This window comes from Panthera leo, chromosome F2 (genome assembly GCF_018350215.1).
Source record: "Panthera leo isolate Ple1 chromosome F2, P.leo_Ple1_pat1.1, whole genome shotgun sequence".
Taxonomy (NCBI): Eukaryota; Metazoa; Chordata; class Mammalia; order Carnivora; family Felidae; genus Panthera; species Panthera leo.
In genome coordinates this window covers 33,351,788-33,376,065 of record NC_056695.1, presented here as the reverse complement: position 1 = coordinate 33,376,065, position 24,278 = coordinate 33,351,788, and the positions used below count along the sequence as shown (strand labels likewise).

The 24,278-nt window shown below is 39.0% G+C and overlaps 1 protein-coding gene across 1 annotated transcript in view; it reads right to left on the bottom strand.

Moving 5' to 3' along the window:
- Positions 1–24,278, bottom strand: part of CA13 (carbonic anhydrase 13) — a 71,273-nt gene that overhangs the window by 5,800 nt on the left and 41,195 nt on the right. The window contains exon 8 of the mRNA XM_042923346.1: positions 12,314–12,369. Within this exon, the coding sequence (XP_042779280.1) occupies positions 12,340–12,369 (30 nt within the window). The 3' untranslated portion in view covers positions 12,314–12,339. The remainder of the gene's footprint in view (positions 1–12,313; positions 12,370–24,278) is intronic.

The window sequence follows — 24,278 nt, the reverse complement described above, 5'->3', positions numbered from 1 at the left end:
ACAACTCAAATGTATTGTCTTACAGTTCTCCAGGTCAGAAACTCTACATGGTTCTCATGGGCTAAAATCAAATTAGCAGCAGGGTGAGTTCCTTTTTTGGCAGTTCTAGGAGTGAATCTGTTTCTTTAACTTTTCCAGCTTCCAGAGGCCACCTGCATTCCTTGGCTCATGGCCCCTTTTCTCCATCTTTACAGCTCACAGACATAAAAGTGGCCAACAGATATATGAAAAGGTGTTAATCTTTAGGGAAACGCAAGTCAAAACTGCAATGAGATAACACCTCGCATGTGTTAGGATGACTATTATAAAAAAGACAAGAAGTAAGCAACTGTTGATGAGGGTACAGAGAAAAGGGCATTTTCATGCACTGTTGATGGGAATGTATATTGGTGCAGCTAATAGAACTTTCCTCCCAAAAATTAAAAATAGAACTACCATATGATTCAGCAATCCCACTCCTAGGTATATATATCCAAAGGAAATTAAATCAGTGTCTCAGACATCATATTTTTTAAGAAGTTGTGTTAAACTTTGGGAAAGCTGGTAAGGGAGAGAAAAAAAAGACAATGCATTAAAAAGTTGAAAATAATGCCATAGAAGGATTGTTAATTGACAAATATTATTACACCGCAAAGGGCTTATCATTGCTTTGCCAAATAAAATCTTCTTTTTTAGAATTATTTTTTCAGAGATAGGGAGAGAGAGCACAAGCAAGGGAGAAGAGCAGAGGGACAGAGAATCTTAAGCAGGCTCTATGCTCAGTGCAGATCCCGACATGGGGCTCCAACTCAGAACTGTGAGATCATGACCTGAGCCAAAATTAAGAGTCAGACACTCAACTGACTGAGCCACCCAGGTGCCCCAATAAAATCCTCTTAATAAATTCTGTCATTGTTTTGCTAAAAATCTTAACAAACTCTTTTTTTTTTAATTTTTTTTAATGTTTATTTATTTTTGAGACAGAGACAGACAGAACATGAGCAGGGGAGGGGCAGAGAGAGAGGGAGACACAGAATCTGAAGCAGGCTCCAGGCTCTGAGCTGTCAGCACAGAGCCCAATGCGGGGCTCGAACTCACGAACTGCGAGATCATGACCTGAGCTGAAGTCGGACACTTAACCGACTGAGCCTCCCAGGCGCCCCAACAAACTCCTCTTAATAAACATCCTATATCTAGAAGTTGTACATTTCCACAACTGGAGCTCATACTCACTCCCATGCCCCATGGGAAGCACACCTCCTCCTCCAGTAAAACTGACACTAATCTCCATGGTAACTTCAGGAGCACACACCTTACAGGCTATATCATGATATGATAAATTCACTACTGTATTATCTTCTACTGTATTATACTGTATGTATAATCTTCAAAAAGACTCATTTCTAAGAGATAAGTAAATAAAACTAATAAAACAGGTAAGAAAATTATAAAATGTCTTTAGGAGCCCTTACTATTCTAGAACATCAGCTCAGATGCCATGCAGGTATTAACTGAGCCATTTGCTGGAAAGATAGGCTTCCAAAATAGGATCTGGTTGATAGGGCCCATTCTAGTTTCACTTTTTTAAAAAGTTTATTTATTTATTTTGAAAAAGAGTGAGAGAGAGTGTGAACAGGGGAGAGGCAGAGAGAGAGGGAGAGAGAATCCCAAGCAGCCTCCCACTGTCAGTGTGGAGCCCCACCCAGAGCTCTATCCCATGATCCATGAGATCACGACCTGAGCTGAAATCAAGAGCCAGACGCTTAACTGATCAAGCCACCCAGGAGCCCCTATTTTCGTTTGTTTTTTTGAATGATTAGATGTCCTCCTGTTTGGAGGCAAGGGCTGAATGACTTTACCTCTTGGTGTCCCTGTCAGTCCTGTGATCCTACGCGTCTGGATTTTCCTCCTTGTCTAGTGGAAGAACAATCGTTGTCTCTGCACAAGTCCTTTTATAGTAACCCCTGACCTTTACAAAATGCCAGTTCACTATCTCAGGTTGTCCCCTTTATATGTCATGGTTCATTAACAACTGGGACTCCTTGTCTCACTTGGCCAGACGAGAGGAAGACTACATAGCAAATCCTCACTCCAAGTTTGTGTCACAGGCTTATACTGAAATTAAAGATGATGCAAGACTCTCTTCTCGTTATGTTATTAAACTCTTTATCTTCTCACTTTCTAGAAGGCTGAGGGTATTTGTGGAGATACCATTGCTCTGCTGCTAGTGCTATGGATTCCGGGAAGGGCAGAGTCCCAGCAGGGTTCTGGTGGTGAAGGAAGTAGCCTCTCTCTCTGTATTTCTAATGCCACAGCTCGTCTCCCCAGAAGTATGGTCCACCGTGAAGGGGGAGGGGAAGCTGCCTGTGGCAGAAAAGGAAGAATCTAAACTCCCGGTACAGCCAGCAGAAACACCCAGGATTGCACCTTTGCTGGCAAAGATCAGAATTACTCTTAAATATATCTTTTCCGAATAGTACAGACCAGAAATTAGATATAATTATATAGTTTTGCTACTCATACTCTTAAAATGCCACTATCCACTGTAATATCATAGAGGAAAACACATCCATATTAAGAATGTTTTTTATTTTACAAAATAAATAAACGAATATAATTCTTGCTTATTTGCCTATCTCCCTTAGAAGACTGTGGGCCCCTTCAGATCAGAAACAATGTCTTCTTCAGTGGGTACCATTGCATACCACAATGGCTGGCACATAGTAGGGACTCAGTAAAAGATGGTTGAATAAACAAATAATATATATTGGTAAACAATCATTACTTACTTTTTTATTGATTTACCAGTGACTATAACCTATTTATAAATAGATGAATTTTTTCAGAAATATTAAAAAAGCATCTATTATGTTTCTGACACTCTGTTAGTTCTGGGGATAAAAACATGAAACAGAGGGATGTCTGGGTGACTCAGTTGGTTAAGCATCCAGCTCTTGACTTCAGCTCAGGACATGATCTCACAGTCTGTGAGTTTGAGCCCCACATCAGGCTCTGCACTGGCAATGCAGAGCCTGCTTGGGATTCTCTCTCTCTCCCTCTCTCTCTGCCCCTCCCCGGCTCATGTGCTCTCTCTCTCTCTCAAATAAATAAAATAAACTTTAAAAAAGACATGAAATAGATACATTAAAAAAAGTAAGTCCTAGAGATCCAATGCACAGTATAGTGAGTATAACAAACAATATTGCTTCATAATTATAAAACTTACAAAGAGAGTAGATCTTAATTACCCCCACCATAAAAAAGAAATGACAATTATGTAAAATGATAGATGTGCAAATTATCACTACACTGGCAATCATATCACAATATTTAAAGGTATCAAACTAACATGTTTTACATCCTAAATTTACACAATGTTGTATATCAAATATATTTTAATAAAATTACTTGGAAATTTTTAAAAAACCATGAAATACAGCTGCAGTCTGCTAGTTGTGAAAGAGACAAATACAAAGAACTGTATTATAAGGTGAACAGTACTATGAACAAAGTACATCAGAGCAGAGCTCTACATCGGAACCCAGCAAAGAGAGATTGGTCAAAGAAGGATTCAGAGAGTAGGCTACATTTGTGCTGGCTATTAAAGGACAAAGAAATAGAGCAAGGAATTTAATGGGAAAGAAGAAAGGGTGAACAAGAACAGAGCTTGCTTAGAGGATGGCAAGGATGTCTGGAGAGACGAGAACACAGTGGGGCCAGCCAGTAAATGGCAAGAAGTGGGGCCGGAAAGGGGGTGGAGGCCAAGAGCACAAGTTCTTGAATGCAGGAACTCTTGATTGCCTGGGCTCTACTCTGTGGGCAGTGTAAACCCCATCAAGGTATATGGCCAGAAAAGAACATCACCAGCTCTATCTTGGAGAGATGATTTGTACAGTGGTAAGACAGTGGGACTGAAGGCAGGAAAGCTGGGGGGTATGGCCTGAACTAGGACAGTGGGTATGAGGAAGTGCTCCAGCTTCCAAACACCGTCATACTGCACACACAATTTCTAGGTTCGTGGATTTGAGTGTGAATGTGTGAGGTCCGGTAGTCTGTGGCCTCATTAATCCAATCTCTCCTGTCAAACTTAAAATGAACTTTTCTAAGTTGCAAAAAAGCAAACACATGACTTTTAATAGTTAAAGTCCTGGCATCTCTTTGGACACATACTTAATAAAGAAAGTTTTCGTCCTTGTTTGCTCCAACCTTAATGTTGGCATCTGCGTGACACCGTAAACTGAATCTCTCTGCTTTATGAGAAGAGAGATTAGCATCATAGGGCAGAGTGTGACATTCTTCAACCATTTGCCACCACTCTGAAATGAGTAATGTCATGTGGAGGTGAGAACATGGCACCCTTGCTCTTAGTCATCTCTGCTGAGCTTGGAGCAGAAATGCCACTTGGAGTGTTTATGTATTTGACCCAGGAAAATAAATGCGTGCTTAGGATGGAAAGCAAACTTTACCCTTCATATTACAAAATACATTGTAAATTACTGCAAATCTGTGATTTACAAGCATGGAATTACACCCAGTTTATCTGATTCCTTCAATTTTCTGCCACATTATTCAATTTATAAAAAGTAAAACAGATTAGGGGCGCCTGGGTGGCTCAGTCGGCTAAGCGCCTGACTTCGGCTCGGGTCATGATCTCGTGGTTCATGAGTTCGAGCCCCACGTCCGGCTCTGTGCGGACAGCTCAGAGCCTTGAGCCTGCTTCGGATTCTGTGTCTCCCACTCTCTGCCCCTCCCTTTCTCTCTCTCTCAAAAATAAATAAGCATTAAAAAAATTTTTTTAAGGTAAAACAAATTATCAAAACTTTATAAGACCCAGATGCACTAAAGATTCTTTTTTTTTAATCCCTAAAAGGCAAAATAGTCAACAGTTGTTATTGGTGTGGAAATGAGAACATGAGTGATTTCTTTTCTTTATTTTCCTTGTATTTAATAAATGGTATTTCAAAGATACTCTTTGCATGTGTTAAACACATTACATTTTCCCAATAGAGCCTTGTGAATGAGCAGCACCAATTACATTCTGCCCTATCTGACTTTCAGAGGTAAGACTTCTTCCGGGGAAGTCACTTCACCAAGTCAGGGTCCCTCAAGATTCCAGGAGAACCAAGATCTCCCACCTTTCCTGCGGTCCCTACATAACCCTTTGTAAATGGCACATTCTTCTACTTCAGTAGAAAGGAACTCAGAGAAACACAGTTTCCTCAGGGAGCTGACTTCGGTGCTGCCAATACAGCTCGGCCATATTTAACTTAACTTGCAGTTTGTTTCGGGTTTGGTTTTTGTTGTTGTTGTTTTGTTTTTCCAAAGCTGTTACTTTCGGTTTGTGGGCAAAGGGCAAGGGTGCTCACGTACCCTTGGCACCGCAAAGTGCCTTCCACAGGGCATCTTGGTAATGCTGCGTAAAATGCTTATAAACGTCCATGTGCTTTCAGCCTTCACCAACTCCAGGAAATACAAGAAAACAAAAGAGGGGAAACTACAAAGATGTCTGTTCGTATCAATAGGAAAATAACAAGTCATAGAGCTAACCTAAGTGTTCAACAGTAGAGGAATTAAAAACTCTGATGTAGTTTATGATATATAAACTTTGTTTAGACAAGACAGTGAGACCCTGTCATCGTTGAAACATTACTCATAAGCTATAAATGTGTCAGTGGATTTAAAATATTTTCAAGAGCAACCACTTCAGGTGAGGCGGGAAAAAGGGGTAGGACTGAGTCGTGCTCGTTTGTGCCCTGACCCCCTATATGCTGCAAAGTGGCCCCAAACCACCTCTGAGAAATTCACAGGGCACCGTGAGACAATGTGAAAGCTACTGTGGCATCATTTCTGTTGTCACTAAGAGTGCAGACATACAAACAAAATGAGACCGTGTGTGTAAGGTGAGGTTAAATGGGAAGAGTGGAACACAGGCATACCACACACACATACATGCACACAACTGTATCAGTGTGTAATTAAGAAGATTGGAAAGATGGTGGAGACATGAACATAATTGGCCTTATCTCTCCAGGCTGTTTTAGAAACTTACATCTCTACTTAGTGGAAACGTGTTTTATCAAAGTCATGATTAGCACTAATGCTTTAGGCAATTAACCTGGCCTTTCTCAGCATTCCCATCTGTAAAATGGGAATAATTACAGTATTTGTGCTGTGGGGTTACTGTGAGCCTCAGATGAGTTGTGTACAGGGCTCAGAACAGTGCCTTAACAAATTTTAGCTGTCATTAGGAATATTATCATTCCACACACCCAGTTGTAAACGTTTTTGACGTAAAGAGAGAAAAATTCAGATTTAGCCACCTGCCCATCTCCTTGATCTTTTTCTCAGTCCAGTAAACACCCACTACACTGGCTATAGAGGCTGTCCTGAGCTAAGACTCTCTGCAGCTGTAGAAAAATCCTAGAAAACAGTGGCTAGGAGTGCATGTAGGCCCCCATACCCCTACTTCCTAAATACTTGATAAAAACAGCACTTTGCTTTTCAAACCTGTAATGTGATTAACAAAATCATCACACCAGAAGTGCCATTCTTCTCACATATATACAGAATTCAGAAATTTTTACTTTAGGCTGTATATTTGCATTTAATCTGATGTTCTATATGTGCACAAATCAGAGAAGGTACTTTTAAAAAAGCCCTGAAATTTAAGTTCATTGACCAAATCTTGAATGGGAAGGAAAGATCCATATCTGCCCGGATGTTACCTGTCATCTAAATACAGGGCCCATAGGAAGCTGTTTGCTAACATCCCCTCCCCACCTCCTCAACCAAGCCTCCCATTTCTGAGGGAGGTGTTTCAGACTTCCATCACAGTAGCAACTTCTTAAATACAGAAATAGCATTTAGTTTTGTATTAACTTCAATCGGTTAATCAGCAAACCCTACTGGGTTCCTTGCTATCTAAACACGTTGATTAAAGCTTTACAAGTTTTCTAAAGCTGACTCACTTTTAACTCGATATTTAAAGAAATGCTTTCAGGCTGATGTTTTCAAGAAGCAATCTCCCAATCCCCCAAGCTTTTTTTTTTTTTCCTTTAGAACTTTTTAAAATTTCCATTTGGAAAGTACCATTCGTCAGCGACATCTAGTGTCTGGAGTCTAAAAGGAATTTGGAACTACTAGATTGTTCTTACTTGTATCTCCTTCATTGACAGACCGTATTCATTTAAATAATACATTTATTGAGTATGCCAAGACCTGTTGTAATTCCTTCAAGTGCCTCATCTCACCTAAGATGCACAAAACATTTTATGTCGATACTAATCTCTGTGTGTGTGTGTGTGTGTGTGTGTGTGTGTGTGTGTGTGAATTAGAAAAGTAAGACATGGAGAAGTGAAGACACTTCCCCTTACTCACAAGCCATTGCACTTCATCCTCCTTTTTCCTGATCAGAATCAGGACTTCCGGAGGTGCCTGGGTGGCTCAGTTGGTTAAGCATCCGACTTCGGCTCAGGTCATGATCTCACAGTTTGTGGGTTCAGGCCCAGCATCAGGCTCTGTGCTGACAGCTCAGAGCCTGGAGTCTGCTTCAGAGTCCTCTCTCTGGACTGGAGTCCTCTGGAGTCCTCTCTCTCTGCCCCTCTTCCACTCACATTCTGTCTCTCCCTTTCTCTCAAAAATAAATAAATGTTAAAAACATTAAAAAAAAAACCAGAATCAGTACTTCCTTCAGGGACACTGCCCTTAACCTCTAAAAATATGCCAGAAAAGAGGGCTCAGATTTGGCCTTGATGATTCAGTTGTGAGAGGGTAGGACCAGAAATCCCAAAGGCTTCTCAAAAAGAGAAAGATGTACCTTTGAGAAAAGATAAAGAAAAAAATTACTTTTTTCTTATATGAGAAAGCAGTAACCTGATTTCTCTAGAATCCTAAAGCTAGAAAAATCCCATTCATGCTCTCATAACTTCTTTTTGAATAAAATATGTTTTTGAATTCCCCTCATTGTAGGAATGGCCTCTGAGGAGGGGAGGTGTGGGGGTGGCAGATGGTCATATAGGGGATCTAAGGGAAGAAAGCCAGACTGAGCAAGTCAGTAGATTGCCCGAAGCCAGAAGCTCAGTCTTCACTCAACAGAAAATGAAGATTGAAGAAAGAATACCAGTGGGTATCCTAACCCCACCACGAGTCTCAACAAGAATGAGACATGCTGAAGAGGACAGGATGGTGAAAATGACACAGAGATGTTTGTAAGTAAGTCTCTGATAACAAAGCTTTTAATAAATAAGTCCTCGATATCTGCTGATAGATCTTAAGCATTGCTTGAAGACCTCAATCAAGTTCATCCCTTTTGCAAAGAAAGACAACAGTCACAGATGAGACTCAATGGCATTTGAAAACATAGGAAAGGATGGCATATTTATAGAAGTGAAGAGCAACCCAGTATCAAAGCAGCCTTGACTTCAGGAAATTTACATGCAAACTTGCTTCCACCTTGGGCCACTTCCCCTGATTTTGTGCTTAATAGAGGTAGACGGGGCGCCTGGGAGACTTAGTTAAGAGTCCAACTCTTGGTTTTGGCTGAAGTCACGATCTCGTGGTTTGTGAGTTCAAGCCCCACATTGGGCTCCGTGCTGACAGTGCAGAGCCTGCTTGACATTCTCTCTTCCTCTCTCTCTGAACCTCCCCTGCTCACTGTCTCTGTCTCTTTCTGAAAAATAAATAAATAAACTTAAAAAAAAAAAAGGTAGGAAACACAGAGTAGGCACAAAAATGTTTACTATTAATGAATACTTCCTGAGCCTTCTCTCCCCTGGCAGGGGCACAAACAGAGCCCAGTGGAATCTGTATGGTGCCCAGAGGATTAAGCAATACCCTGAGCTGGTGTCAAAGATGCTCCCAGAGGGCATGGTGGCTAGGAGATGCACCTGGGGGAGGAGAGAAAAGAGAGGACAGAACACAATAGAAGAAAGGACACTATAAGCTAACCTGACTTATCCATGAACACCAATGAGACACTCCCTGGAAGAACTAGAAGTAAAGGATAAGTGGGAGCCTTTGGAAGGGATTGGAATCTGGCACCAGCAGAGGAAGTAAAGAATGATAATGTGCTAGAGGCCCATGGTGTCTGGTCTGGCACTGGCCAGTCGACTCCCCGGAAGGCAAATCAGCTTTTCTTTTCCAACAACACCACCTGGTGGTTAGCAGAAGGAATAACCCTCTGCTTTTTAACCCCTTCCTTTTTCGCCCTTTAGGGAGATTATGCTCACATAAATTTTTCTTCCTAAAGTTTCTTTAATGCCTATTAAAATAGTCTTTCTTCCTCTGCATTTTCTCCCTTTCAAACACCGTTCACTGGGAGAACATCGTTCTCCTCATTATCCTCTCCCGTGCTGCTTTTCTCTTAGTGTGTGTCTCACTCAGCAGTGTTTTGGAAGATAACAGTGTCCAGGGCAAAGTGACGCCTGAGTTGGGAAATATGGCATCTATTAAATTGTGAGTAAGGGTCTTTGAGTTAATCAACTACTAGACAGTAAATTTAAACCTTTGAACACTGCATGAAAACTTTTAGAAGACTTTCAAAGTACTAAAGCACTATCGAAAGAAGTTTTCTTAAGAAACAGTGCACACTGGGGTGCCTGGGTGGCTCAGTCGGTTAAGCGTCCGACTTCAGCTCAGGTCACCATCTCGTGGTCCGTGAGTTCGAGCCCCGCATCGGGCTCTGGGCTGATGGCTCAGAGCCTGGAACCTGCTTCAGATTCTGTGTCTCCCTCTCTCTCTGCCCCTCCCCTGTTCATGCTCTGTCTCTCTCTGTCTCAAAAATAAATAAACGTTAAAAAAAAAAATTAAAAAAAAAAAGAAACAGTGCACACTGTATCTAGTACCAAAGCTGACATAGAATTCTAGACCCAATCTTCTATGAAAGCACAAAACTAATCCAGAAAATTAAAGATTATAGTGTGAATCTTTATGTTATCTTATTTCTTTTTCTTAATGAGGTATAATTGACATAACATTGTGTAAGTTCAAGGTGTGCAAGCGTTGATTTGATACATTTATATATTGCAATATGATTCCCACCTCAGGTTTGCTAGCACCTTCCTCACATTACATAATTATCATTCCTTTTTACTGTGGTAAGAACAGTTAAGGTCTAATTTTTTTAGCAACTTTGAAGTATATAATACAGTATTGTTGACTATAATCACTAAACTGTATTCGATTTCCAGAATTTATTCATCTTCTAGTTGCAAGTTTGTATCAGCTCTGTTATTTTAAATCTGCATGAAAATATATTCATTTGTTCATTTAATAAATATTTATTGATGTCTAGCATGTGCCAATCACTATTTGGATGCCAGAAACACTAGCTAACAAAATAAAAACCCTGCTCTTAGGAAAATTACATTCTAGGAGGAAAGACAGACAGATGACATTAGAAATAAATAGTATTATGTTAGGTTAAGTGCTACGAAAAAAAAACAGTCAAGCAAAGTAAGGAGAAAGAGAGTGTGGTCAGGGAAACTCTCTTTCAGGAGGTGACATTTGAATGAATGAGGGAGGATCTGTGGGAAGATCCAGGGAAGGGCATTCCAGGTGAAGAGAAGGTCAGATGTAAAGGCTTGAAAAGGCCTGTTGGAAAAGTGAGTGTGTCTGCACCAGAGGGCAGTGGGTGGGATAGTAGGAGAGAATGGGACAAAGGCAGCCAGCACAGATTACACAAAGTCCTGTAAGCCACGTGGCTTTTATCCTGAGTGAGAGGAAGTTCCTGAAGCATGGAGCTCAAGCGAATGAAGCCCTTTGACCTACTTTTTCAAAGATGCACTCTGGCTGCTGTGTGAAGACTGTAGGAAGCAAGACTGGAGCCAGGAGACCAGTTGGGAGCCATAGTTTAAGCACAGAGCCCATAGGACTTGCTGACAGATTCACGTGGTTTAAGATAAAGAGGGGTGAGAGATGAATGTGTTTTAAGTAGCTGGTGGTGCCATTTACTGAGATGAGAGAACTGGGAGGAGGAGGTGTCGCAGGGAAGAAACTGGGATGGCGAGTGGAATCAAGGGACCTGTTTGGACATGTTAGTTGTGAGAGGTCTATCAGGAATCCCATGGAGCTGTCTTCTAGGCAGTTGGATATATGAGTTAGAATTTCAGGGGGAAGGTTGTGGCTGGAGATGCAAATACAGGTATCATCAGTATACCTAAATGTTGGTTAAAATCATGGAACTAGAAAAAAAATCACCCAGAAAAGAGTGAAATAAAGAGAGAACAAACTAGAAAAAAAAAACAAAAAAACAAAAAACACCTGGAGAGGACAAAAGAAACCAGGAGATTTGTCTCAGAAGTGAAGAGGGGGCACCTGGGTGGCTCAGTCGGTTAAGTGGCCAACTTGAGCTCATGTCATGATCTCACGGTTTGTGGGTTCAAGTCCCACGTGAGACCCTATGCTGACAGCTCAGAACCTAGAGCCTGCTTCAGATTCTGTTTCCCTCTCTCTGTGTCCCTCCCCTGCTCACGATCTGTCTCTCTCTGTCTCTCAAAAAATGAATAAAAAGGTTAAAAAAAAAAAAAAAGTGAAGAGTTAAAAAAAAAGAAAGAAAAAAAGAAAAGTGAAGAGATAGAAATGTACATACACATACATGTATGTATAGTTGTGGGTGTGTATTATAGGTGTGAGTGTGTGTATATATCTATATGTGTATGTACCTATGTGTAGGTGGGTGTATCCAGTGTATTTATGTCTAGTAAATAACTAAACTCATAATTGAGTACTTAGTATTTCTCTCTGATTCCATGCCAAGATTAAAGAAGAGTAAAGGAAGGTGACAGAGAAGAACTTATGACTTAGTTGAATATTCACATGTAAGCTAACCTAAATGAAGTTATTACAGAGCAATAGCATGTGATTAAATTTTGCCAAGCCATTTAAAAGATAGTACCTGACCTGGTTATAAGTTGACACATTTACAATAAACATTAATCAATTATAGAGACTAATTAGAGAATCAATCTGTTGTTGAACATCCACCATTAATAGATGTATTTGAGATAGTTCCTTTATTAAAAATATTTGAATGGAATATGCCCTCATAACATTCTCAATCTTACTGCTTTCTAACAAAGATGCATTTTCATTATATATGACAAGGAGTTTTTGCTTGGATAGGAATGAAGTGTATCCTCATAATAAAGAAAAAAAATAGAGCTCTCTGTTTCCTTTCTTCCTTAATATTGGTCAGAAAGCCAGATCTGGCTTTGTGTTTTCTTAATAGACTCCTTTAAGTAAAGGAATAATTGGAGCTCAGATTTCAAACTCCTGTGATGAGTGAGCAAACTCAGCTTCAAGTATGCCTCTGTGTAGCTGCAAAGCACAACAGTACCTTCCATTGTTCAAGGAAGGAGCACTTCAAGCTTGTGTTTGTCTAGGCTCCGATTTCTAAAGGGAAAAACACAGAAAGTATATCAACTACACAGCAAATAATAGGAGCAAACAGATGTGGGTTTAGGAATTGTTGTTTCATTACTTGATCTCAGGATGTCTGAGTGACACGTGAAGAAACCCAACACAGAATAGTCCCTATGCCCAAAGAAAAGGACACTGTTAGGTTAATGATATTCGAGAGACCCCTTGGGATCAGGGCTCCAGGAGTTTCATGGGTCTCCAAGATTTTCATTATATAACAACCCTGAAAATTGTCTTCAAAAGTTTTTATAACCGCAAGACCTCTACTTGGTCATGGATTTGTGATCAGTCTGACTCATATTTATCACAGCCAATGCCTGCCATCTGTATCCCTGACTTTATTCTTTTGCTTTTCATCCCAGCTGGCTGAAAAAACACTGTATCTCCTTTATCAAAAGATAAGTTTCCCTAAAAGAAAATTCCCATGAAAATAAACAAGATGAAACAAAGAAACAGACTATGCTATTATTATTTTTTAAGATTACACAAGGTGACCCCTTCTTATTTTTAACTCTATCCTTTAACAACTCTACGGGTAAAAGGAACACAGCAAACATCACATGTATTACTGACATCCTTCTGTATTCCCCTCTCCTCATACGCATACATTGTACCTACTGCCTTCAGTGTGCACACATTATTTACTCTTTACAGTATCTCATGAATCCACAGCATCCCATTTTCCATGAGCCTGTGGCCTCCCTCTAGGTCGTATAACATAAAGCTGGCTGAGCCATTCACCTCTGCACCGGCATTTGGCTGGAAGTGAAGTCAACACTGTTGACTGTACCCATCCTTCCTTTCCTCTTCAAGGTTTCCTCTACAAAGGTGGGATCTCCAAGCCAACTGGTGTGAAGAGTTTATACACTCAGCAGAAAAGGCATTATTTTAGGTATGCTGTCTCATTTTCTTTGTATTCTTTTTTATCCATTCTGCAAGTAATTTAAATAATTCCATTTTCAGTCCTTGGGGAGATTTAGAGACTTTCCCAATAAAAACTTGCGAATAAGAAAAGTAAGTTTAAAATTCTATACATCAGCTAAATAGCTCTAAGAATTGGGCTTTATAATCTGTACATTATTGGATAAGAACAGACATTTAAAGACTATCCTTAAACGGTAAATGGCCCTCAGATCTGAAACTCTTACTTAGTGAATGTTGACATGTTAAAAGAAAGGATGTGCTAACTAGGGAAGAGGTTGATTTGTCACAAAACAATAGAAAATGAAAACCATAGAGGTACATAATAAGAGTTTATCCAAATATGATCCAATGTTGAGAAAACATTAACCAACAGAGCAAGTATTTTAGTTCTTCTGGCAAAATTATCCATATTTTGGAAATAATGCTGGGAGATACAGCCAACAAAATTCTATTATTATGGTCTCACTTTGAAAATCACCCCTTTTAGTGAGCTGGATATTTTAAATTATTCCAGGTCTACTGATGTAAAACATTTACTTCTTCTATTTGTCTTCTTTGTCCTGAATTCCATACTCACTGAGAAAACTTCTGATTTGGTTTCCTATGCACGGTTACCTTCCTAGTGGAACTCAGTAAATATTCTTTGAATGCATGGTCATGCTGATCTGAGCATTCCAGATGATATCAGATGCATGCTACTGTTTATAAATTAATAACTTGACGTTTGTGTTTTCTGTATCAAACTTGTGGCCTCACTTACGAGTCTGCATTTAAAAAAGGAATTCATTGCAGTGACAAAGTAAGCTTCTAACCTTGCAGAGATGAGGGCTTGGCTCTATACCTGGAGAACTTATTAAGGTATATCAACTTAGGACACTCCTTAGGAAGGAGCCATCTGGCCACACCCTTCTGCACTGACCTAGCAAGAAAGCCGAATTGTAACTAATCTGCCAAGATAGATTATTGCTCTTTTCCCAGAGAAGAAGCAAGAACTGGAAGGCCGGTAACTCTCTCAGGTAGGAGAGGAGGGATCAAGGGAAAGGGAAGGTCGATAAAAGTAAAAGATGAGACTGGGAAAGGATATGGCAAAGAAACCTGGAGTTCATGGTCAGAACCATTCTGTAATACACAATAAGAAGACAAAAGACTGGGAAGAAATTTTTTAAAACTGAGTGCTTAGAGCAGGAGAAGTGGCAATCTGCTAAGAGCAAAAGGGGGTGAGAAATTTCTGTTGGCACAAACCAGGGAACTACAGGCCAGGACTTCAAAGCATCTACAACAAGTAGTTTGGACTTGAATTCAAGGAGTTACCCCAAACTTAGAGGAAATTATATTGTTCCTTCGGCACCTAAATAGGAATTAGTGCAAATTGTTTGACCTTAGATTTGATGTTGCAAAGTGAATAGTAAATCTAGAAGGACCTGAACTAGAGTGGTTAATCCTATGCAAATAATGTGAGACTATGTGACCAGAATTTACCTTCTTACATCTGGGTAATATGGATGCATGTCCGTATCTAGTTCTATTACAGTATTAATAGAACTTAATTACTGTTCACTAGACCTGATCACAACTTATTTACTTATTTCTTTATTTATTTAAAAAAAATTTTGTTTCTATCACAACTCTTTGATAACAGATCTCTGCTGAGAAGAATGAAGGGTGGGACACTGAATCATGACAGGGTCCGCGGGAAACACTCTTAGTCCTTTTGGTCTCAGGACCTTTTACTCTTGAAAGTTACTGAAGGATTTGGAAACAAAAGCTAGGAAGGGAAGCATCACAGGCAGCACCTGCTCTCCTTCCGAGTCACAGACCTCTGCTGAGACGGGCAGCGTAGAGCCAGTGAGCTGCCCTGGGGAAGCAGGCAGAGAAAGGGGAAACAGAGGAAAGAAATGATTAGTTCAAGGAGGGAGGAGCCAAGATGGCAGAACAGCATGGAAGTTTTCTGTGTCTCGAGTCCATGAAATACAGCCAGACCAACACTATACCATCCTACACACCTAGAAAACTGATTGGAGGATTAACACAACAATCTGCACAACCTGAACCACAGAATTCAGCAGGTATGCGGCGCAGAGAGGTGAATTTGGGCAGCCAGAAGCCGCAAAAGGTAGGGAAACATTTTTGCGGGTAGAGAGAGGACGGAGACTGGGGAGGGGGGGAGAATACGGGAAAAGCACCCCTCCCCAAAAGCAGCTGGGGAGAAAGTGAAAAATTGGAAACAGCCGCAGGGACTAAACTAAAAAGGGAGAAAGGAGAAAGGAAAGGATTTAAATTCCATTAAGACTAAACAAGGGGAGCACAAAGGCTGCAACTCCACAGCTCGATACCTGTCGGTGCTCTGGTGGGAACGACGAATCCCCAGGAGCAGAGTGGGGTCTGGGAGGTTCTTGGGCCACACGGGGAAAAGCAGTTCCACTGCTGGAAGGACATTTGGTAGAGACTGTTGAAGCCACCTGGTCCCAGCCCAAAAGGCGGCCACATTCGCTGGTGCTGGAACAAGGTCCTTTAAGGGTAAAGCCTGGTGCCGGATGTGTGTTGTTATTTCAATAATCCCTGAAACGCTGCTATGACACTGTCTCTGGGGCGGGCTAGCACCTGGCCGCAGTCTTGGGGCACCGGCAGCAGTGGGGTGCAGCAAGTGTTCGTGGGTGCAGCCGACATTCAGCCATTGCTCATTTGGTCATTGCTCTGTGAGACCCACTCGCAGAGGCAAGGAACTGGTCAAAGCCGCAGTCCTTCAGAAGTAAGGGGCCAGGGAAAACAGCCGCATCTCAGACAAAACTCAGGAGAGGGCTACTGCCTGGGGCCTGGTCACGGAGATGAAAAAGCAGGGAGTGGACAAAAGCTGAAGATGGACAGGTGCGCAATTGCTGATCTGGGAGAACAGACTGGATAGCTGGCTGGCGCCATTCACACCAATCCTGCACATGCGCATACGCACCTACAAGCCCTGCAACAATCCGCCCCAGTAGGCTAGCAGCGCCATCTAGTGGAGAGCGGAGCTGTTACACTGAGCCCCGCCCAACTGGGCCAACTTCGCTCTTCAAGAACACAAGTCTCACCGCCAGCTTAATTTATGGACTATAAAGAGCTACTTAGACTGACTTCTAGGGGAAAACGAAGCAATTTCAGTCCTACTTCAATCTGTTAGCAGGTTCATTAATTCAATTTTCTTTCTTTTTTGTTCTTTTTTCTTTTTTATAATTCTTTTCTTTTTCTTGAATACAGAAAGAGAAAAAATTCATTTTTATTTTCCATTTTTATTAAAAATATTTTTCTTTAATTTTTATTAATATATTTTTTAATTTGTGTAAATTTTTTCAAATCCTATTTCACTTCCATCATTTTATTTTAGTCTAAGTAAGTGTATTCACCTTTTCAAATTTTCAAACAATCGCCTTTTCTTCTTTTTCATTTCTTTTCTTTTTCTTGAATGCAGAAAGAGAAAAACTTCATTTTTACCTTCAATTTCCCTTAAAAGTATTTTTATTTAACTTTTTCACTATATGTTTTGCTTTTATGTAAATTTTTTTCAAATTCTATTTTACTTCCATCATTTTATTTTAGTCTACTACAGTGTGTTCACTTTTTCAAATTTTCAAACGATTTCCTTTATTCCTTTTCTTTTTTCTTTTTTCTCTTTTTTCTTTTTCATTTCTTTTCTTTTTCTTGAACACAGAAAAAGAAAAAAATTCATTTTTATTTTTAATTTTTAATAAAAATATTTTTCTTTAATTTTTTCTACTATATTCTTTACTTCTGTGAATATTTTTTCAAATTCTATTTTACCTCCATCATCTCATTTTAGTCTACTTCAGTGTATTCATTTTTTCAAATTCTCAAGTGATTTCCTTTTTTTTTCCTTCCCCCCCCCCTTTTTTTCTCTAATCTGTCAAACCACTTTCAACACCCAGACCAAAACACACCTAGGATCTAGCATCATCTATTCGATTTGTGTTTATGTGTGTGTGTGTGTGTGTGTGTGTGTGTTTAACTTTTAATTTTAATATTTTTTTAATTGTAATTTTTTTTCATTTCAATTTTTCTACCACATTAATTCCTGTTCTCCCTTCAAAATGACAAAATGAAGGAATTCACCCCAAAAGAAGGAGCACGAAGAAACGACAGCCAGGGATTTAACCAACACAGATACAAGCAAGATGTCTGAACCAGAATTTAGAATCACGATAATAAGAATACTAGCTGGAGTCAAAAATAGACTAGAATCCCTTTCTACAGAGATAAAAGAAGTAAAAAATAGTCAGAATGAAATTAAAAATGCTATAATTGAGCTGCAATCATGGATGGATGGAGCGGCGGCAAGGATGGACGAGGCAGAACAGAGAATCAGCAATATAGAGGACAAACTTATAGAGAATAATGAAGCAGAAAAAAAGAGGGAGATTAAGGCAAAAAAGCACAATTTAAGAATTAGAGAAATCAGTGACTCATTAAAAAGGAACAACATCAGAATCATAGGGGTCCCAAAAGAGGAAAAGAGAGAAATAGAGGTAGAAGGGTTATGTGAGCAAATCATAGTGGAAAATTTTCCTAACCTGGGGAAAGACACAGAAATCAAAATCCAGGAAGCACAGAGGACCCCATTAAATTCAACAAAAACCGACCATCAACAAGGCATATCATAGTCAAATTCACAAAATATTCAGGCAAGGAGACAATCATGAAAGCAGCAAGGGAAAAAAAGTCCCTAACATACAAGGGAAGACAGATCAGATTTGCAACAGACCTATCCACAGAAACTTGGCAGGCCAGAAGGGAGTGGCAGGATATATTCAGTGTGCTGAATCAGAAAAATATGCAGCCAAGAATTATTTGTCCAGCAAGGCTGTCATTCAAAATAGAAGGAGAGATAAAAAGTTTCCCAAACTAAAATTAAAGGAGTTTGTGACCACTAAACCAGCCCTGCAAGAAATTTTAAGGGGGACTCTCTGAGGGGAGAAAAGATGAAAAAAATATATATATATATTTATATATATTTAATATAAATATATATAAAATAAAATATATATATATCTCAAAAGCAACAAAGATTAGAAAGGACCAGAGAACACCACCAGAAACTCTAACTCTAAAAGCATCATAATGGCAATAAATTCATACCTTTCAGTACTCACTCTAAACGTCAATGTACTCAATGCTCCAATCAAAAGACATAGGGTAATGGAATGGATAAAAAAACAAGATCCATCTATATGCTGTTTACAAGAGACCCACTTTAGACCTAAAGACACCTTCAGATTGAAAATAAGGGGATGGAGAACCATCTATCATGCTAATGTCAACAAAAGAAAGCGGAGTAGCCACTTCTATCAGACAATCTACACTTTAAAATAAAGACTGTGTCAAGAGATGCAGAAGGGCATTATATCATAATCAAGGGGTCTATCCACCAAGAAGACCTAACAATTATAAACATCTATGCACCAAACGTGAGAGCACCCAAATATATACATCAATTAATCACAAACATAAAGAAACTCATCGGTAGTAATACCATAATAGTAGAAGACTTTAACACCCCACTCACAGCAATGGGCAGATCATCTAATCAAAAAATCATCAAGGAAACAATGGCTTTGAATGACACACTGGACCAGGTGGACTTAACAGATATATTCAGAACATTTCATCCTAAAGCAGCACAATATACATTCTTCTCCAGTGCACATGGAACATTCTCCAGAATAGACCATATACTGGGACACAAATCAGCCCTAAGTAAGTACAAAAAGATCGAGATCATACCGTGCATATTTTCAGACCATAACTCTATGAAACTCGAAATCAACCACAAGAAAAAATTTGGAAAGGAAACAAATACTTGGAGACTGAAGAACATTCTACTAAAGAATGAATGGGCCAACCAAGCAGTTAAAGAAGAGATTAAAAAGTATATGGAAGTCAATGAAAATGATAACACCACAACCCAAAACCTCTGGGATGCAGAAAAGGTGGTCATAAGAGGAAAGGATATAACAATCCAGGCCTTCCTAAAGAAGGAAGAAAGATCTCAGATACACAACCTAACCTTATGCTTCAAGGAGCTGGAAAAAGAACAGCAAATAAAACCCAAAACCTAGAAGACAGGAAATAATAAAGATTAGAGCAGAAATCAATGCTATCAAAACCAAAAAAAAACAAAAAACAAAAAAAACAAAAAAAAAAAAACAGTAGAACAGATCGATGAAACCAGAAGCTGGTTCTTTGAAAGAATTAACAAAATTTATAAACCACTAGCCAGTTTGATCAAAAAGAAAAAGGAAAGGACCCAAATAAATAAAATCAAGAATGAAAGAGGAGAGATCACAACCAACACAACAGAAATAAAAACAATAATAAGAGAATATTATGAGCAATTATATGCCAATAAAATGGGTACTCTGGAAGAAATGGACATATTCCTAGAAACATATACACTACCAAAACTGAAACAGGAAGAAATAGAAAATTTGAACAGACCCATAACCAGTAAGGAAATCGAATTAGTAATCAAAAATCTGCCAAAAAACGAGAGTCCAGAGCCAGATGGCTTTCCAGGGGAATTCTACCAAACATTTAAGGAAGAGTTAACACCTATTCTTTTGAAACCTATTCTCTTGTTTCTCTTGAAACACCTATTCTCTGTTCCAAAAAAATAGAAATGGAAGGAAAACTTCCAAATTCTTTCTATGAAGCCAGCATTACCTTGATTCCAAAAGCAGACAGAGACCCCACTAAAAAGAATTATAGACCAAATTCCCTGATGAACATGGATGCAAAAATCCTTAACAAGATATTAGCCAACCAGATCCAACAATACATTAAAAAAATTATTCACCACAACCAAGCAGGATTTATACCTGGGATGCAAGGCTGGTTCAATATCCGCAAAACAATTAACGTGATTCATCACATCAATAAAAGAAAGGACAAGAACCATATGATCCTCTCAATAGATGCAGAGAAAGCATTTGACAAAATACAGCATCCTTTCTTGATAAAAACCCTGAAGAAAGTAGGGATAGAAGGAGCATAACTCGAGATCATAAAAGTCATATATGAATGACCCAATGCTAATATCATCCTCAATGGGGAAACACTGAGAGCTTTCCCCCTAAGGTCAGGAACAAGACAGGGATGTCTACTCTCACCACTGTTATTCAACATAGTATTGGAAGTCTTAGCCCCTACAATCAGAAAACACAAAGAAATAAAAGGCATCCAAATCGGCCAGGAGGAGGTCAAACTTTCACTCTTCAGAGATGACATGATACTCTATATGGAAAACCCAAAAGATTCCACCAAAACACTACTAGAGTTGATTCATGAATTCAGCAAAGTTGCAGGATATAAAATCAATGCACAGAAATCGGTTGCATTCCTATACAACAACAATGAAGCAACAGAAAGAGAAATCAAGGAATTGATCCCAGTTACAGTTGCACCAAAAACCGTAAAATACCTAGGAATAAATCTAACCAAAGAGGTGAAAATTCTATACGCTGAAAACTATAGAAAGCTTATGAAAGAAATTGAAGAAGACACAAATAAATGGAAAAAGATTCCATGCTCCTGGATAGGAAAAAGAAATACTGTTAAAATGTCAATACTACCCAAAGCAATCTACATATTCAATGCAATCCCTATCAAAGTAACACCATCATTCTTCACAGAGCTAGAACAAACAATCCTAAAATTTGTATGGAACCAGAAAAGACCCCAAATAGTCAAAGCAATCTTGAAAAAGAAAACCAAAGCAGAAGGCATCACAAGTCCAGACTTCAAGCTATACTACAAAGCTGTAATCATCAAGACAGTATGGTTCTGTCACAAGAACAGACACTCAGATCAATGGAACAGAGTAGAGAACCCAGAAATGGACCCACGAACATATAGCCAACTAATCTTTGACAAAGCAGGAAAGAATATCCAATGGAATAAAGACAGTCTCTTCAGCAAGTGGTGCTGGGAAAAAATGGACAGTGACATGCAGAAGAATGAACCTGGACCACTTTCTTATACCATACACAAAAATAAACTCAAAATGGATGAAAGACCTCAATGTAAGTCAGGAAGCCATCAAAATCCTCGAGGAGAAAGCAGGCAAAAACCTCTTTGATCTTGGCCACAGCAACTTCTTACTCAACACATCTCTGGAGGCAAGGGAAACAAAAGCAAGAATGAACTACTGGGACCTCATCAAAATAAAAAGCTTCTGCACAGTGAAGGAAACAATCAGCAAAACTAAAAGTTAACCGACCGAATCGGAGAAGATATTTGCAAATGACATATCAGATAAAGGGTTAGTATCCAAAATCTATAATGAATTTATCAAACTCAACACCCAAAAAATAAATAATCCAGTGAAGAAATGGGCAAAAGACATGAATAGACACTTCTCTAAAGAAGACATCCAGATGGCCAACCGACACGTGAAAAAATGCTCAACATCACTCATCATCAGGAAAATACAAATCAAAACCACAATGAGATACCACCTTACACCTGTCAGAATGGCTAACATAAACAACTCAGGCAACAACAGATGTTGGTGAGGATGCAGAGAAAGAGGATCTCTTTGCGTTGTTGGTGGCAATGCAAGCTGGTGCAGCCACTCTGGAAAACAGTATGGAGTTTCCTCAAAAAACTAAAAATAGAACTACCCTACAACCCAGCAATTCTACTAGGCATTTATCCACGGGATACAGGTGTGCTGTTTCAAAGGGACACATGCACCCCCATGTTTATAGCAGCACTTTCAACAATAGCCAAAGTATGGAAAGAGCCCAAATATCCATCGATGGATGAATGGATAAAGAAAATGAGGTACATGTAAACAATGGAGTATTACTTGGCAATCAAAAAGAATGAAATCTTGCCATTTGCAACGACGTGGATGGAACTGAAGGGTATTAAGCTAAGTGAAATTAGTCAGTCAGAGAAAGACAAAAATCCTATGACTTCACTCATATGAGGACTTTAAGAGACAAAACAGATGCACATAAGGGAAGGGAAAGAAAAATAATATAAAAACAGGGAGGGGGACAAAACAGAAGAGACTCATAAATATGGAGAACAAACTGAGGGTTACAGGAGGGTTTGTGGGGGGGGGGATGGGCTAAATGGGTAAGGGGCACTAAGGAATCTACTCCTGAAATCATTGTTGCACTATATGCTAATTTGGATGTAAATTAAAAAAAAAAAAAATAGAAACAAACAAGAAAAGTTACTGAAGACCGCAAAGAGCTTTTGTTAATGTGGGTTATATCTGCTGTTATTCACTGTACTAGAAATTACAACTGAGAAAATATTAAGCATTTATGTATCAGTTCATCTAAAGATAATGGACTTATATAGTAAATAAGTGAACATGACAAATTTTATGAAAATAATATTTTATAAAACAAAAAATGTAGTAAGTGGCACTTACATTTTTGTAAATCTCTAATATCTGGCTAACTAGAAGACAAGTTGATTCTCTTGTCTGTTTCTACATTTAATCTGTCATGTTAGGCTCTTTTGTTTGAACTGCTTGTAGGAAATCCAGCTTCACACAGACACATAGCTAGAAAATAGAGGAGTACATTAGTAGCCTTTTTGGATAATTGTGGATATTCTTCTTTAGTAATACACCAAAACTTAACAATTGGCGTTTTCTTAAAAGTTACATATAAATAAACTCTATGAATAAACTTTTCATACTTTGTCGCGCTAAAATTTATTGGTCTATCTTGCATTGTGAATAGATATTTTATCTGTGCATGCATTTGTAACATCACGCACCTTTTGTTTAGAAAGTATTGCTTCACCGAGTTATGCATATGTTCAAAATGTTGGCACAATTCATTAGATGATATCACAAAAATCACATTTAAAAAAATTACCACTGGTCTAATCAAAAATGTCTTTAAGCATTGAGAAGTTGGCATGCTCGCCTAGGCAGATGTAAGTTTTCCAAAATCCTAATTTTCTCTTTAGAGTTCTAATTTTATCTTTGCCAACAAACGCTTTTAGTTGTTTTTCTTGAAATGAAAAGCTGACTTTGCTCATTTCCAGGAAAATATTTGCCGATTACCCAAGTGTGACTATCCAGTTTGTCAGTTGCTCTTTTATGTAAAAATGATGCTCAATGAAAAAAGTGCAGGACACTTGGCTGGCTCGCTTGGTAGCATGTGTGATTCTTGATCTCAGGGTTGTGAGTTCAAGCCCCACATGGAGTGTAGGGTTTACTTAAAAAAAAAGAAAAAGAAAAAGTGTCTAGTTCAGTTTGCAACTCAAATCATTGCACAATGCTTTCCCTAAAGAAAACTACCATACTTCTATATGCAGGTGAAGTTCTGGCAAATTTCCCATTATGTCACACCAAGTTAAACGAATGTGTACTTGGGAGTTGAGATTAATAGTTAAGCTCAAACTAATTTTCAATAATATGAATCCAATTAACCTTAACAACAAGGACATTCTTAAGAGAAATTGGCATTTTAAAACGATGCATGCAAGAAAAAAATGACTATTAACACCATTTATTGCCACAGCCTTGATTTATGCTAAGAAATCAGCAATTTTATCCATCATCACTTTACACCATCAGTGCAAATACCAAAGCAGTTGAAAAAGGCAAATAATACCTTTGACTTCACTGACCCCCTACAAGTATCTCTGGGGCCCCAGATATCTGCAAACCACTTTGAGCAAAGCTAGTCCATGGCATAGGTTGTGGAAGAAAATTTCATAGTTGTCCAGATAATGGCAGCAGAAGGTTTTAGTCAGAGGTTTTAGGAGGACCTTGGCCCTAACAAGGAAGGGCTTCCGGTGGTTGGAGACCATCCTAGGGAAAGGGTGTGTGCATTTAATCACAAAGAAACAACTACAATCTAAACCTCCACCCTCATTTATCTTGAATTAATTTCACAATTGATTAACATTTCCCTAAGGGGAGAAATTGCTTGAGA